The 17,158-nt window shown below is 36.7% G+C and overlaps 2 protein-coding genes across 3 annotated transcripts; one reads left to right on the top strand and one right to left on the bottom strand.

The window, feature by feature from the left end:
* Positions 1-1,017: 1,017 nt before the first annotated feature.
* Positions 1,018-7,829, bottom strand: tmsb4x (thymosin beta 4 X-linked). Of its 2 annotated transcripts, XM_016234243.1 has the most exons (4): positions 7,818-7,829; positions 2,296-2,314; positions 1,321-1,430; positions 1,018-1,163 (listed from the first exon to the last, which is right to left on the bottom strand). In XM_016234243.1, exons 3-4 carry the CDS (start codon positions 1,418-1,420, stop codon positions 1,132-1,134), a joined length of 132 nt encoding a protein of 43 aa, XP_016089729.1. In that variant the 5' UTR covers positions 1,421-1,430; positions 2,296-2,314; positions 7,818-7,829; the 3' UTR covers positions 1,018-1,131. The 2 variants fall into 2 exon arrangements, with proteins under 2 accessions (XP_016089729.1, XP_016089730.1); XM_016234244.1 differs by lacking the exons at positions 2,296-2,314; positions 7,818-7,829 and adding an exon at positions 3,507-3,530.
* Positions 2,928-14,097, top strand: LOC107552381 (periodic tryptophan protein 2 homolog). The gene is given in 21 exon segments (XM_016234245.1): positions 2,928-3,042; positions 3,243-3,355; positions 3,487-3,581; positions 4,565-4,664; positions 4,771-4,914; positions 6,022-6,157; positions 6,290-6,555; positions 6,714-6,857; positions 7,210-7,280; positions 7,367-7,503; positions 7,576-7,724; positions 8,256-8,403; positions 8,709-8,859; positions 8,973-9,162; positions 9,683-9,830; positions 10,858-10,966; positions 11,127-11,192; positions 12,227-12,445; positions 12,539-12,689; positions 13,318-13,392; positions 13,553-14,097. Coding segments are annotated over 21 exon segments (2,790 nt in total). The 5' UTR covers positions 2,928-3,024; the 3' UTR covers positions 13,713-14,097.
* The last annotated feature ends 3,061 nt before the right edge of the window (positions 14,098-17,158 follow it).

Below are 17,158 nucleotides of genomic sequence, written 5' to 3'. Positions count from 1 at the left end.
AAATCCCCACCACAATAGATCATGATCACAAGCTAATTGCATGGCCAGTGAAGGAAGGGTGAAATTTACACGTTAGCATTCCCAGTCAACTTCATCTATTTTCAGATCTTGCATAAGGGCAAATGAAAACAAAATTAAGACTAAACACGAAAATCCTTATAAGTTTTTTTTATTACAACGGTTTCAATTTTCCATTATTGATAAATGGTTTGTGGCAATAACATGGTTGCTGAGGTTTATTCCTTTTACAAAACCCAAGAAAATAAGGGCAAATGAAAACAAAATTAAGACTAAACACGAAAATCCTGATAAGTTTTTTTTATTACAACGGTTTCAATTTTCCATTATTGATAAATGGTTTGTGGCAATAACATGGTTGCTGAGGTTTATTCCTTTTACAAAACCCAAGAAAAAAAAAAATCTACAGCTGAAAGCGATCACACTGAATTTACATTTTGAAAGGTGATAACCACCGAACAAGACAACCAAGACACAAAGGGTGCGACAAAGCAACCCCGAAACCACATCAATAAAAAGGGCACAATCAAATAAAATACAACACCCGGTCCTTAGAAGCGTTTTCACATCTGGATTGAATTTGCTTTTCTCTTCCTCTTTCTTACCAATTAATAAAAAATAAAAAAAAAACATTTCACTGAAGCAGCACTAAAAAGAAGTTAATCATTACCAACATAAAAACCAAAGATTGTGCAGTTTATTCTAAAATTTGAAATAAAATGCCATAACTTTGTGAGATGGTCACTTGTCGACAAAAAGCCACGCCTCAACTGGATAAAAATGTGGTATTATCCACTAGGCCACGCCTCCTTGTCCTATGGCAACAGTTGAAACCAATGCAAAACAGCCCACCGTGGCCCCCAGATGAATCCATGCCTCATGCTCCTGGAAACAGAAGCGTTCTGTTCTTCTCATCACTGGACTGGACAAGGGAGGCGGTCCGGATGCATCTAGGTGTTGCTAGAGGGGTCGGCTCATCCCATCTGACAGTGATGCAGCTTTAGATTTTCTTTTTTGACATTTTGGTTACAAAGTTATACTGCTAAAAGAAGTGAATGAAAAGGCAATGCAGGGAAGGGGGTGTGCACAGTGCATGATGGCAAGCTTGTGTCTTCACGGGGCCGCCTGCTTCTCCTGGTCAATGGCTGCGGACAAAGAAGAAAAAGTAGAATTCACTCAGACGGTTTAAACATCATTTGATAGCACTCTAGGAGAAAATGACAAATTAGAATCTAAGGCCACAGATATCATAGCTTACTGTAGTTATGTAATACCAGCCAGTTTTGTGGCTGTAATTCTTACTTTCTTTAGATGGCAGTGGGTTTTTCTCCTGAGTCTCAGTCTTCTTCAGCTTGCTTTTGTCAAAGCTGGTGACCTCCTCAAGGTTTGGTTTGTCAGACATGATTGGTTGTCTGCTCAAGGAACAAAAGAGATCACAAATGTCATATCTTTCTTGTCTGCAAAAGCATTTAAGCCAAAAGCGAGGGTTGCTTCTCTAAAACACCGGAGGCAATGAAGCTCTAGAAAACTATTGTTCATTTAGTGGAGATTTGCATCACTTCCCGCTGATGTTCCTGACACTAACACAGAGAAATGAACAAAACCGCACCCTTTCTGAATGGCGTCTGAGGCAGCAAAAAATTATTTTTTACATAACAGTAGCAGTTCCCACGTTGAGGTTACAATATGAATGATTAAATGCGATAGCATTTGTGTTTTCTTTCTTTCTAAAGGTAAAAATCCTACACACTTGATTTCATTTCTTTCATGTGCACGGCCAGGCAAATCATTTAGACTGCCTTTCGCAAAATGTGATTGCATTATAGAAAACCACCGCCCTGTACTGCTTTACCACCCACAGCACACAAAACTGCCGTTTCTTTCAACGCCCTCTTCACCAATCACACCTTATAACACATTAGCCAACGGTGCTTTTGATACAAGGCAGCCAATGTGCCATATGACATAACGAGTCACATCCTTATTAATGCATTTGCAGCACAGAGAGGCTTAACAAAGGAAAATAGGTTAACCGGCTTGATCGCCTAAAGGTATCGACTTTAAAGCAACATTTGCGTATTCGTTAACCTTCTGAAGATGTTGGAACACACCGCGTTTTCAAACGCAAAGGCATAACGTTAGCCTTTCCCCAGATTTCTTTGGAAAAGAACAGATTCCACGTTCTATAAAAATAGTGATATAACGGTTTGCATTTTTGCCAATCCTTAACACGATACCAATAGCATTATTTCATATGAGCAACTGCAAAACACGTACCTTTGTAGACGGATTAGAGCTTGAAGTCTTCAGTTGAAATACGCTGCAGGTCTGTCTGAGAGCATGAATATATAGAGGGAGATATGCTAATCACACGCTGACGTCACTTCTCTCTGGCTCGGGAGGGATTCAAATGACTCGTTTTAATCAGAGGTACTCACAAATTGAAAGACAGAAGAGACATGGTTTATGACAGCGAGATCAATTCGTCTATCATTTATTTTTTCTTTATTTCTCTTTTGAGTTTTACGTTGAAATGATTTCAGCATCGTGCCAAGACACCATCTGGTGGACACGTTATACTAACTCTTCATTCCATGCACAAACTTGATTTATTTGTTTGTTTGTTTAGCAGGGAGAAACATAACAACTTAGATCGCGTTAGATAGGTGTATACGTGTTTTTTCTTTAATAGAAAGGTAGTTGCTTAACATCTACACATGATAAATCATATTAAGAGTGAAATATATTCCATATTCAATATAACAATTAAGTCTTTTCTCTCTCTCCACCGTTCATACCTACTTATTGTCACATTATTTTTATTCTACACCTTTTGTAATAACCTTTGGGAGACTTTTATGGGCCGATGCCGGGCGCTTTTAGTTTGGTATTGACCCGGAAGTGTTTTTGAACCCACGTGCGTTCATGTATTTAGAGTTTCTCTCGTGTTGAACGCAGGACTTGTGATGTTTAATGGCTCATTTATAATATAACATCTCAGAAAACATGAAGTTTGCATACAAGGTACTACAGACACAATTTTACTTTTGATGTTCTTCTCGGGAATAATTGTATTGCTTTTTTATGAGACATTTGTGTGAGACTTTGCCTGCTGGTTATTGTGACAAAAATATTTATAAACAAACAAATAAACAAAGTAGATAGTTTGTCTTTAAACAGAATGCATGTCTGACGGAATATTTTAATTCAACGTGTTCTCCTAGTTTTCCAACTTATTGGGGGCATTTTATCGCCATGGGAACCTGTGTTTCTCTAAAGATGGGAATTCTGTCATCAGTCCTGTTGGCAACCGCATCTCCGTCTTTGATCTGAAAAAGTGAGTAACGTTATCAGTGCTTTTCATAATAACACTGATTTCATTGCCAGACTAACTGCGTTTGTGAGCTGAAAATGCTGTCTCATTATCAGGTGAAAGTTGAGGAAATGTTGTATTTCCTATTTCTTCAGTAACAGATCAGAAACCTTACCAGCGTCCACCACAAAGAACATCAGCTGTTTGGGAATCTCTCCAGATGGGAGTCTTGCCATTCTTATAGATGAAGGTATGGCGAAGTCCACCATTCTCCATGCGTGTTTTTATCCTGTCATAAGCAGTATTAAAATCGCGGAGACCGTTTTGAAAATAATTCCATTTTATTTAAACCCAAGATTATATTAAGATTATGAAAAGGTTGTGATGTAAAATATTAATCACAAAAAAAGAAATAATTATTCCAATTGGAATATATATATATATTAAATACTATTTATTTATTTTTTATTATTATTATTATTATTTTTGGTTGTGCTTTTTGCCTGCTGGAGGTGCACATTTTGTCTGATTTTTGCTAGTGCAATTTCATTTGACTGATTCCGCACCTTTTCTGTGTCAACAATCAAGTTAGCAAATTTGTGACACTTGCCATTCTTTGTACAGAAGGTTAGATATACTTGCTAGATATAGCACACTTTGCTGTATTAAAATGCTTTATGTCTGAATCGTATTTTGCAACATCAACACTTCAGTTATTGAACTGAATCAAATGAACACTGAGCTGAGTAATGACACTCGTGTGTTTTTTAGAGCTGCTTTACAGCAGAATCTGGACTGTTTCCATAATTGATTCTGCTGTTTTCCTGTTTATCACTATGAAGCTGCTGTTTTGAAACGATCTGTATTGTATACAGAATATAAATAAAGATGACTTGACTTTGCTCTTTGGAACATGCTGGATAACACGGATCCTCAGTTTTTTCACAAACCTGCGGCTTTGCTCAAGTATAAATGCTACTTGAAGAAAAAGGGAGATTTTGAATTTGATGCTAATATTTTTATTTACTTAACTTTCAATGCTATATGTTATGCTAATAATATCATCTGTAAAGGCAAACAATATAATAAATGAGAAAATATAAGCATTTTACAAGTGCAGTTTTAAACCTCACTGTTTAAGTTGAGGTAAAAAAAATATGGTTTTACAGGTTGTTGGTTAGGTTTGTGCTGAGAGAGTTTTGTGTGTAATACTGTTTGATTAATGTGTTTCAGATGGGGCAGCCATACTGGTCAGTTTGGTCACTCGGGCAGTACTTCACCATCATCACTTCCACAGTCCTGTTCACAGTGTGTCCTTCTCCCCTGATGGAAGGTCAGCTATTACACACAGCGCTTATTATCTTTGTAATATGATTTTATGTATGAACAGCTCTTACTACATTTTCCCTGGTCGTGTTCCTTTGGGTTTTTTTTTAAAGGAAGTTTGTGATAACAAAGGAAAACGTGGCTCTGATGTATCATGCACCTGGAAGAAACCGAGAGTTTAATGCATTTGCATTAGACAAGAGTTATTATGGGCCATTTGATGAGACAACGTGTATCGACTGGACAGATGATTCCAAGTATGTAACAGATTTTTTCCGTATCCTTTAATGTATGAATACTGTCGCAAAAAACATTCACTTTTTATTGTGCATTAACTTCCTTACACTCTTAAAAGAACAGTTCAGCCAAAAATGAAAATTTGCTGAAAATGTATTCCCTCTCAGGCCATCCAAGATGTAGATGAGTTTGTTTCTTCATGGGAATGAATTTGGAGAAATTTAGCATTACATCACTTGCTCACCAGTCGATCCTTTGCAGTGAATGAGTGCCATCAGAGTCAAAACAGCTGATTAAAACATTACAATTATCCACATGACTTCAAACCGTTGCTTCTGGCCAAAATACAAGTCCATAATCTGTAATAACTTTCATTAGTGAAAAAGTACATCTACTGTTGTCTTCTCATATCAAAATCCACCCACATATTTGTTTAGACCTGTTTTGGCTTGTAAACACTGCTTGATCTGTGCATATTTCTCTCCTGACTCAGATGAGACGCCTTTTTCACTGGAGAAAGTAATATTATGAATAGAGGGCTTCTTATTGGAAACAATGGTTTAAAGTACAACTGTCTTGATGGATTTGTTTCTTAAGAACACTTAACTTTTCGCTTCACTAGGTGATGATTTATTGACTGGAGACATGTTGATTGCTTGTGGATTATTTTGATGTTTTTATTATTCGTTTGAACTCACATTCTGATGGCACCTATTCACTGCAGAGGATAAATTGGTGAGTAAGTGATGTAATGCTACATTTCTCCAAATCTGTCCCATGAAGAAACAAACTCAACTACATCTTCGATGGCCCGAGGGTTAAGTATATCTTTAACTAATTTACATTTTTTGCTTAACTGTTAGTTTTAGGGATCTTCATAGAGCATGTATAAATATTTGTTTAATGCATTAACATAAATGAATATTTATGAGATTTAGTGTCTGTTCATTTTTGTTTACTGGTTTTCCACATGATGCTCTAGCCCTGACTTTTCTATGATTTCTGTAGTAGGGTGTTTGAAATTTAATGAATCGCAAACAGTGCAGGTGGGAATAATTTAAATTATTGGACCGTATTTTACCACTATGTGACCGATTCAACTCTTATTCTCCTTTGCTGATAACTAGGTGCTTTGCTGTGGGTAGTAAGGACATGACCACCTGGATCTTTGGAGCAGAGAGATGGGCGAATCTCATCTACTACTCGCTTGGTGGTCATAAGGACATCATAGTGGGCTGTTTCTTTGAGAACGACAGCTTAGATGTACGTTTGTAAAAAAGTGTCTGCTGCATTTGTGTAGCACCGGGGTGAATGTAAAGTTTGTTTGTGCATTGCTGTAATGGCTTACCTGAGCTCACATATGCCACCTTTAAGCTATTTAATTTGTTTTCACAGATGTACACCGTGAGCCAAGAGGGCACTTTGTGTGTATGGGAAAGTGACACTGCGCTCGAGGGCTTACGGAAGGGCCCAAAATATTCTGAGAGAAAGAAGATGGAGGAGAAAAAAAAGAGAGAAGAAGGGGAAAGCAACGAAGATGATGATGTTGAGGATATTGTAGGGGAGGATGGGGAGACCAGAGGAGATGTGATTAAAGGAAGCGCAGATACACCAAAACAAGTGGAAGGCATCAAAAATGTCCGCTATTCACAGAGGAGCAAGTGAGTTTTTTTTCCCCCTTCTGAAACTCTGCTTATTTCTTCAATCTATGGGTCTGTTCTTTAGACTTGTTCACACCAAGGTCAATGTTCTGGTTATAAAACATGGCAAAAGCTCTAATGTCTCTGTAATTACATTTTAAAGCTGTCTTTTATTGCAGACACTATTTTAACAAGGCGGGTGATTTCAACAAGTTGACAGCTGCAGCTTTCCACAAGAAAACACACATCCTTGTGACAGGTTTTGCATCTGGAGCATTCCACCTGCATGAGCTGCCAGAATTTGACCTCATTCACTCACTCAGGTTTGTCATATATTTCCAGTGAATATTGTATTTGTCAAAAATCTCCAGCAGGGATGAGCTATTTTTTGTGAATCAGACTGCACTGTTCACAATGTATGTTTTTGTGTGCAGCCCACAGGGGGCAATTCAATAGAAAGATGTGTTTTATAAAGAGTGAAAGATCTTGGGAGTTTTAATAAATTATATAGAAAATGTTCAGATGAAGATTGCTAAATTTTTGCCTAGCCCTAACAACCAGAGTATTGTGTATTTAATGTATATTCAGTCTTAGTCACAACAATTACAACTACATTGCTGTTGTTTTATTCCATGCTGATTATTGAATTGTAATGTAGCATAATATCACATCTAGTATTTCAGATCAGAGGATTTCTACCATTGCTATGAATCCCACTGGTGACTGGATTGGCTTTGGCTGCTCAGGTATTGTTCTCAACCAGGTTTGTTCATCAGAGCTCAACAGTATGCTGTCCTGTGCTGTAATGCCTAGTTTCTGTCCTGTGTTAAAGGTCTGGGCCAGCTGCTGGTCTGGGAATGGCAGAGTGAGTCCTATGTGTTCAAACAACAGGGACACTTCAACAACATGAACTCTTTGGCTTATTCACCTGATGGTCAGTATCTTGTTACTGGAGGGGATGATGGAAAGGTAAGTCTTCTACCTCTAGGTTTTTGTCGAGGGAATAAATAAGAGAGATACAGTTACACTGTTGCTTTCCAGGTTAAAGTGTGGAATACCAACAGTGGCCTCTGTTTTGTGACGTTCACTGAACACTCCAGCGGTGTCACCAATGTTGCCTTCACCTCCAGTGGCTTTGTGGTGGTCAGTGCCTCACTAGATGGCACTGTTAGAGCATTTGACCTGCACAGGTATCAACTGTTATCCATTTCCAGCTATGTACTCCCTGTGTACCACTGTTGCACAATACTTCATGCTTGGGTTTCATCTGTAATGTTTATTACTTTAGCCTTTATTTTCATATTCTTTTTCTCTTATGGCATGTTATAAATGTAATATAAATATGTAAATATAAATGTGATTTATTTAATTATTAAAAATATATATATTTTCAGGGTTGGTTTTGGTCTAAATGAAAACTTATGGTCTTAGTGTTTCAAAAAAAAAAAAATTTGATTCATCACTAATAAAAAAGTCTGCCTGGTTTTGTTAAGCCTATGTTCAGAACATGAGTGTTGAATCCATTGATTGTGATTTAAAAGTAGACCGCTCGGAAAATTATTTGCTGATTTCTCTGATTTATAGTTCTCTTTACTTGTAGACCTGTAAAGGTATCGCTTGTAGAAATATAGCTTGAAGAGAATGTTTCCTATGCACATTCTGCACTGCTGAACACTCTGCTTTCTCTTTATTCTTACTCTGTTCTCATTCTGTTCTCTCAGGTACCGGAACTTCCGTACCATGACGTCTCCACGACCAGCTCAGTTCTCCTCTCTGGCAGTGGACAGTAGTGGGGAGTTGGTGTGTGCAGGTTCTCAGGACTCCTTTGAGATCTTCCTGTGGTCCATGCAGACTGGACGACTGCTGGAGGTCAGATACCACCGAATTGGCGTGCTTGTTTCTGATCATGTGACAAGTGCAATGTGTAATACCATTGTTTTATGTATATAGTTATCAATTTTTCAATAAACAGTATAGTTTGCTGTAAATGGTTGAATATTAGAAATGACAGTTATTGGCAAACATATAGTTAGGCTTAAGATTTGGCTTTTGGCCCAGTGGGTCTATAATTTTCTATTTTAGCCAAGAATAATCATTTCAGTGCAAACATCATTGTTGAGCCTTGCAGGTTGATATGTAATTGAGTTCTTTGTAACTCTTTACTGCTGGAGCAGGTGCTCAGTGGTCATGAGGGTCCTGTCAGCAACTTGTGCTTCAGTCCAGTCCAGTCTGTGCTTGCCAGTGTGTCATGGGACAAAACAGTCCGCCTGTGGGACATGCTGGACAGCTGGCAGACCAAAGAGACCTTGCGACTCACCTCTGATGGCAAGTTCCCCAAGTCACCGTTTATGTAAAACTGTTTAGAGAGAAATGGAGCAGGTGGTTTGGAAAGAAAAGGATTTGTTATTTAAAGATGTGTTGCACCTGTGTTTATTCAGGACTGGCTGTTACGTATCGTCCTGATGGCCAGGAGTTGGCAGTTGCCTCTCTGGATGGTGAGATCACATTCTGGACCCCTCAGACTGGAGGACAGACTGGCTCTATCGCTGGCCGCCATGACCTGCAGATGGGCCGTAAAGAAACCGAAAAGATCACTGCTAAACAGTCTGCCAGTCTCTCATAGTTGAGGTATACCTATGATGAAAATTACAGGCCTCTCTCATCTTTTTAAGTGGGAGAACTTGCACAATTGGTGGCTGACTAAATACTTTTTTGCCCCACTGTATATTAGTATTTGTATTTTACTGCCCGATAACAACTGTCGTCATTAGCAACTCTGAATAATATACTATATATTTACACCATATAGTGTATATATAGTTATCGACTGTGTTTACTGTAAAATGAAATTACTTAAGTTTTAATACTAAATCAATGCTTAAAAATGCTTTCTTCTCAAATAACAGTTTATGTCCTCCTTTTTATTTATGTGGTGAAAATTTTGTCTTATTATTTACTTATGCGGCAAGTGGCCGTGTAGTAAGTGGGAAAAGGAGATAAGGATTAATGTACATAAACCCCTATCGTTTTATCCTGTGATAACAGCTGGCTGGATTTACATTACCCCCAATCAACCTAATTTACCCTGCTGAACCTAGATGTATGTAAAACCCGCATTAATTACTTATTTCCTTTAACTGATTTGTAGGTCCTTCACCTCCTTGTGCTACTCAGCAGATGGTGAATCGATCCTTGCAGGTGGGCAGTCAAAGTTTGTGTGCATTTATAACATCAAAGAACATGTTCTGATGAAGAAGTTTGAGATCTCCTGTAATCTCTCTCTGGATGCTATGGAGGTACACGCACACTTATTAAGCAAACTTACTTGTATTCACTGCAGAAACAAACATTAAATAAAAAAACTATAACAAACGTCCATTTTGATAATGGTAAGAGGATTTCTTAATAGCATATTCTTAATCTAATAATTTATTTGTGACATATAAATGGTGCTTAAAAAATATAGAAGCATACTGTACGTTTCAGAACTCAAAACATCCTCATTAGTCCAAAAATTGCTTTTATTGAAACCAAGCTCCCAAAATGACTAATTTTCTACTTTGAGTTTCTATTACGAAACAGAGGTATCACAAATCAACACCTACTACTTCATCATCACCTCTTTGACCTGCCCGTTGATGCTTTAGTGAATTGACAGGCATGAGAAATACCACATGATCACTGGACTACAACTAACACTACTTTTCAAATGATCCTAATGTTAGGAATGTGTCTCTTTATTTTTAACTATGTGAAGCATTATTTGTGCGGGTCATTTGATTGTGGATTATTTGGTAATTGGCAGAAATTGTGGCAAAAAGTTATGTTTAGGCCCTGGATGTTAGTAATTGTGCAGAAATTGAGTTGTGGTGAGATCATTGCATTCATGTAGAGCTGCAACCTTTGATGCAATACAAGCAGATCTAAACATAATGCTGTAATCAACATTTTTCACGATTACTTTATCTTGGCAGCTCTAATAGAGTAACATAGTACATGTTTTCAAAAGTGTGACATACATTTCTCATGTGCAGAGATGTTAGCCATCACATCAGGGGGTGTTTACATTGAAGTCTTAGTGCAGACACACCCATTTAAATGGTGTTTACATTTCTAAATTGACTGTTTTTGATGTAAAAATCCTACTAACATTATACGTGCACCTAAGGAAACACAGGAAATGCAGTTCACGACCCCTTTGAAGTTTAGTTTCCTATTTTACCTGTAAATCAACCGTAATCATGCAATATTCATTAAATTAGCATGCCATAATTATTTTACTGTAGCTTATGAAGTAATTCTGACATGTTCTTCTTTTCTCAGGAGTTCCTCGACAGGCGTAAGATGACTGAGTTTGGTAGTCTCTCTTTAGTGGATGAAGGCACAGGGGATGGAGACGGAGTGGAGCTCAGTCTTCCTGGAGTCAAGAGAGGTGAGTCCACATCTCACTGATAGTAAACCTGCCAATCAATGTAGATGAGCATTTTGTTTTTAAGAGCACTGAATGTATTATTGGATATATAATGCTTACTGGCTATATAATATATACTGGCTTTTGCATGCACCTCTTATGTTCTCTCCTCATCTGTCAGGTGATATGAGCTCCAGACGCTTTATACCAGAGATCCGTGTTAGCTCTCTCTGCTTTTCACCTACTGGTAGAGTTTTTGTCTTTACAGCACAACACACAGATAGAGATTTTAGTATATTTAAAGGGTTAGTTCACCCAGAAATCATGAATTACTCCTCCTCATGTCATTTCAAACCCGTAAGTCCTTTGTTCATCTTCGGAACCCAAATTAAGATATTTTTGATGGAATCTGAGAGCTGTCTGCATAGACAGCAACGCAACTGAAATGTTCCCAAGTCCAGAAACGTAGCAAGGAGATCTGTAAAATAATCCATGTGACATCAGGGGTTCAACCATAATTTTACGAAGCTACGAGAATACTTTTTGTGCGCAAAAGAAAAAAAAATAACGACTTTATTCAACAATTCGTCTCCTCCGCATCACCCTGGTGCCATTTTGGAGAGTATCAGCTGGAAGTAAACAGGGTATCACACAGATACGCTGTTTCCATTCAGATCAAATCACAACAACATAGGAAACAGATCCGGCGTGACGCAGCTGACACAGAACAGCATTGTTTACATCCAGCTGATGCTCTCCAAAATGGTGCTAGGGTAATAATAAATGTTTTTAGTTGTTGACACAAATTGATGTCAACCTCAGTTATTTAACCCTGTAATGGCACCTCAAAAAAAAAAAGTAGTAAAGTTTGTTCATCTGGAGGAGACGAATTGTTGAATAAAGTCATGTTTTTTTCCCTTTTGCGCACAAAAAGTATTCTCGTAGCTTCGTAAAATTACGGTTCAACCCCTGATGTCACATGGATTATTTTACAGATCTCCTTGCTACGTTTCTGGACTTGGGAACATTTCAGTTGTATTGCTGTCTATGCAGGGTCAGACAGCTCTCAGATTCCATCAAAAAAATCTTAATTTGTGTTCCGAAGATGAATGAAGGTCTTACGGGTTTGAAACGACATGAGGGTGAGTAATTAATGACAGAATTGTCATTTTTGGGTGAACTAACCCTGTAACTATTCAGAATCATGTTTATCCAGACTTCCTAATATTTTTATTGAATATGGAACGGAATGATGATGTTTTGGCCTACTTCTCCATTCAGGGCGCAGTTGGGCAGCAGCCTCCACTGAAGGGTTGCTGATCTACTCTCTTGACGCCTCACTGGTATTTGACCCCTATGATCTAGACATGGATGTCACACCGGCAAGCATACGGAAGCAGATGAAGACAAAAGAGTGGGCATCAGCCATTTTGCTGTCTTTTCGGCTAAATGAAATGCCACTCATAAGAGAGGTTCTGGAAGCAGTTCCGTATGACCAAAGTATGTTCCCTCCTAAAATTGTCAAATATGTTCTTGTCATATTCAAAATACATAATTTTGTCATTCTTTTCATATTATTGTTTGATCTTTTAGTTACGGTGGTATGTAGCTCACTGCCAGATGTGTATGTGGATAAGCTTCTGAACTTTGTGGCCTCAACATTGGAAAAGTCCAACCACCTGCAGTTCTACCTCAGCTGGGCTCAGTGTCTGCTCACCTTACATGGACAAAAGCTCAAGAACCGGTCAGCAGCATAGCTCTTTTCAAAATGAGCTCACACTGGTTTTAAGTTATTGAATTCGTATACTATATTTGCTTATACTGTATTTTCCCTTAATTGCCCATTTTTGCACTTAAATTGGCCATTTGGCACAAATAATATGCGTAGAGACAGAATTAGCTGATACATCACATTATCATACCACTGATAAGTTAGCTAGTTTTAAACGCATCAAATGTCTTTATCTCTTTAAAAGGATGATTTTTGGACTGACCCACATCCAAGGTCTTCTTGACTATCCAAAAATTAAAAGCATACAATGTCATATTTTTGATATTCAGTTAATTGTAGTAAAATCGATTTTTTTTATTTACTATTGGGAGGAATATATTAAATAATAAATGTTTTTAGTTTTTGACACAAATTGATGTCAACCTCAGTTATTTAACCCTGTAATGGCACCTCAAAAAAAAAAAGTAGTAAAGTTTGTTCATCTGAAGATGATCAATATTTTTTGGAGATTAAACACCTCCTTTCACTGCTGTTTATTTTTCCATGCAGAAAAGTAAGGAAAATGTTTTATGTCCTATTTTGCAGTGTTTTATCTTTTGTTGGTGAGCACTGTAAGACTGTTCATGTGTCTCATTTTCAGATCTGGAGCTGTATTGCCTACTGTACAGCAGCTACTGAAGAGCATCCAAAGACACAGTGATGATCTGTCCAAACTGTAAGCTTGACAGAATTCTAAAAAGGAAGATATTGTTAATGTTGCCATAAATATAGCCGTTGTTGCTTATATGGAATTAAAACACAAATAAATAATTCTACAAAGGAAACAATGTTAGTTTCTCTTTCAAGTTTAAAAATAACTTTTGTTTTCTTCCCAGTTGTGACTGGAACATTTACAACATTCGTTACGCCGCTGCTCTGTCTAAACAGAGAGGGATGAAAAGAACAGCAGCAGAATCCCTCAGTGATGAAGATGAAGAGGAGGAGGAGGTGGAAATGGACTCCGGAGGTGATGAGGAGAATATATATAATGAATGAGTCTATAGTGCTGGAAAACTGATCATGAACACTTCAACTGAAACATAACTGAGCCAGGTCAGGGCTTGGACAAGCAGCAGTTATTGTGCAGGTTTATGTCTTTTGTCAGTGTAAACATGGACAGACAGCACCTACAAACTTGTTAGAAATGAAATGGCACAGTTTAAATTTTATATATAAAATATGAACATTGGCTCAACTGTTGGTAAACGTGTTGTTTCTACTTTTTTATTCTTGTATAAAAGATGTGGAAGCTTGTTTCTGCCGGGAAAAAAGGGGTAATTACAACCTATTTTAAAATTCAGACATTTTTTCTTGCAATTCTGAATTTATATCTCTCAGTTCAGACTTTTTTCTCCCCCCTCCCAGATATTAATTTACAATTCCAAGGAAAAAGTCTAAATTGTGAGAAGTTGCAATTACCATTTTTTTTGTTGTTGTTTTTAATCATGATGGAAATAAGCTTCTATAGAAAATTATTTTTGTCTTATAATAGAAAAAAGTTTGATTTAAATATAGAGTGTTCACAGAGTTTGTTTCATTGGATTGTTTTCAAATAGACAGGCTGCCATAGCTTCTTTACATGCTTTTACATGCCTAATAATGCTGTCTTTGAGCACAGTGTCTCCCAAATGATATCTGTAATGATTTATGTCCCATTTGGCTGCAGCTTTAATGCCAAGCTGCATGACAGACTGTCCATAATTTTTGCATAGAATTGTATGCACAGTATTGTTTCCATAATGTATGCTTTAAATTTGCTGTGTAACAGGATGGTGCTTGAAACATCAATCCTTTCCACAACCACCCCACATTCCTGAGGATTACTGATGGTGAAGTCTCTATCAGTGGGTCTTTTTTACATTAGTGTTCTATAAGGGCTGCACAAGTAGGGAAGAGTGGGGTAAGTTGTGCAACTAGGCATAGAGAGATTTAAACAGCTAACCCCAAAGCATACCGGGAGAAAGGATTCAGTTAATAATCTTCATGATCTTATGCATGGGAATTTCACCAACAAGTATTAAACTTTAGACCCTGAAAAATGATTTTGATAAATGTGAGCTTTTGAACATGTCTTGGCCACCGTATTTTTAAACTGAATAAAGACTTCGGCTCAAAAGATTACTGAAAATGTTGACTTCAGTTCATGAGAGAAGTAGTGATAAAGTTGGATCTTTTTAGTGGGGATAAATTAAATCAATACGAACAAGAAACATTTAATGTATAATGGGGACAAGTAGGCTATAAAGTACTATAATCAATGAATGACAAGCATTTGTGTTGAAGTCTATGAGAGTCACAAATTTCTGCTAGAGAGCAAGAACCAATCAGTTTGTTTTAGTCTTCCATTTGGAACACTTCGATATAAAGCCAATTGTCTCATGACATGAAGTCATACTGTACAATACTATACAAGCTTGGTCTTATTGGTTTATTTCCTTTGTGGTGTTGTTTCATACAGTATATGTTGTGAAATGTTATTAAAATGGTTCATAGAGAGAAATGTTTGGATGAATTCTCTAATATTCCCCAAGTGCACAGATAAAGCTCTCTTTTGTATTATTTGTGTAAAGAACATAAATCATGAAATAGATTTCATAGTAATGGTTATTACTTTCGAAAATTGTATTACTTCATTAGTCAATTCAAAAAAAACATTTTAACCAAAATAATTTTATTTTAATATATACTTTTTAAAATCCTTACATTATAAAACACATTACAATTTTAAGATTTATGCATTCCATACTCATCTAAAATTCCAAAACTACAGTGGATTTATTATAAGCAGAAAAACCATAGGCTATAAAAAGGGATTTATTTTGGTGTGCTCTAGCTTTAAATACAACTGTTTTGCTGTATTATAATGCCTGCTTGCTCTGTCACTCTACAAGATGAAAAACCGCCTCAAAGTCAGACACAGAGTTGCTCTCTGTCTTCTGCAGGCAGTAGGGGAGAGTGGGGTAAGATGAGACACTTTTTACTTTAAAATGTCTTATCTGAAAGGCATTAGAACGTAGAACTGAACACACATCGCAATATGTTTCAATCCTCCTCGATATTTTGCAAAGCATAAAGTCTCTAGCAGCGGCGCGCTAACGCTTAGGCCACCTAGGGACCGTCTACAAAGTACATGTGAAAGGATAAATCGAAATGTTTTTTTTTTACAGTTAACAAAACAAGAGCAATTTGTGCACCAAGGTCTTTGAAAGATATAAACACAAACACTTAATAACGCTCACTTGAATTTAAAGAAGAAATATTGTAAACAAGATATGCGATAGTGGTTATTATTAAATTATTAGCTACTATTAATAAACATATTCATAAAATAAAAACAATGTAACAAATCATTAGCATGCCATAATCTAGTGGTTATGCAGTAGGCTTATTCCAGGTCCTTGTGAGAACATTTTAATGTTCGTTATATTCACAGAAGTATGACACCAAAAAAGTACACGCTATTGAAATTTAAACCAATAATTAAATTCATTTAAAATAAACACACTCTTCTGTATCAACTTCATGGTGTGTGTCTTGTTACTGTTTTTATAAGAACATTTTTATATTTGTTTTAGTCACAGAGCTATAACAGAAAACATGCTATTGAAATTCAACAATTAAGACAAAGCTGGCAAAGTGTTTTGCAGTTGGTTTGACTTGAATTTGAAAATAAAAATTTTTATAAATTAATTTATAACACACACAGTTTTATAGCACAACTTCAAATGGTGTGTCTTGTTTCAGATTAGACAAACATTTTGATGGTGGTTTTAGCCACAGAACTATAATATCCTCCTGAGAACCAGAAATAAAAAGCTTTGTGAATTTAGTATTTTTCATGCCATTACATTGTTTAGAGCATAAGAAAACAATGGTAAAATAACATTTTTGAAAAATTATATTTTATTCATAAGTTATGCTATGTCCTCTGTAGAGGACACCAGGACTCAGTTTTTCTAAAAAATAAAATGACAAGCGTAGACATGAAAAGACAAAAACAATGGGAATTTTTTTTAAATCACCAATACATTTTTAGAGTAAAAAATCGATTGCGAAACCTTCCATAGAGTCTCCAGTACTACTGCCCCCTAGAGGAAGATACTGCAGTTGTTTTGACTGAGTTTGACATTTAAAATATTTTAATAAATTAATTTGAATTCAATACAGTCTTCTATTTCAGCTTCAAAGTGTGTGTCTTGTTACTCTATCCTATAAGAACATTTCTATGCAAGTTTTACTGTCATATATAAATCAGGATACATGTTATTGAATTAAATTCAAATCTGTTAATAATTTCATTTAAATTGCATGCAGCTTTCTTTCTCAAATCCATAGGCTGTGTATTCTTAGAGATTCCTAGACAAACATTTTCCAACCGTTTTCATTGTCAAAAGCGACGGTCACGCTATTGACGTTCAAGAATAGCTTACGAAGCCTTCCAA

The sequence above is a fragment of the Sinocyclocheilus grahami genome, unplaced genomic scaffold, assembly GCF_001515645.1.
Source record: "Sinocyclocheilus grahami isolate Dianchi unplaced genomic scaffold, SAMN03320097.WGS_v1.1 scaffold448.1, whole genome shotgun sequence".
Classification (NCBI taxonomy): domain Eukaryota; kingdom Metazoa; phylum Chordata; class Actinopteri; order Cypriniformes; family Cyprinidae; genus Sinocyclocheilus; species Sinocyclocheilus grahami.
Note: the sequence above shows the minus strand (reverse complement) of the source record. Positions and strands in the feature narration are given on the sequence as shown.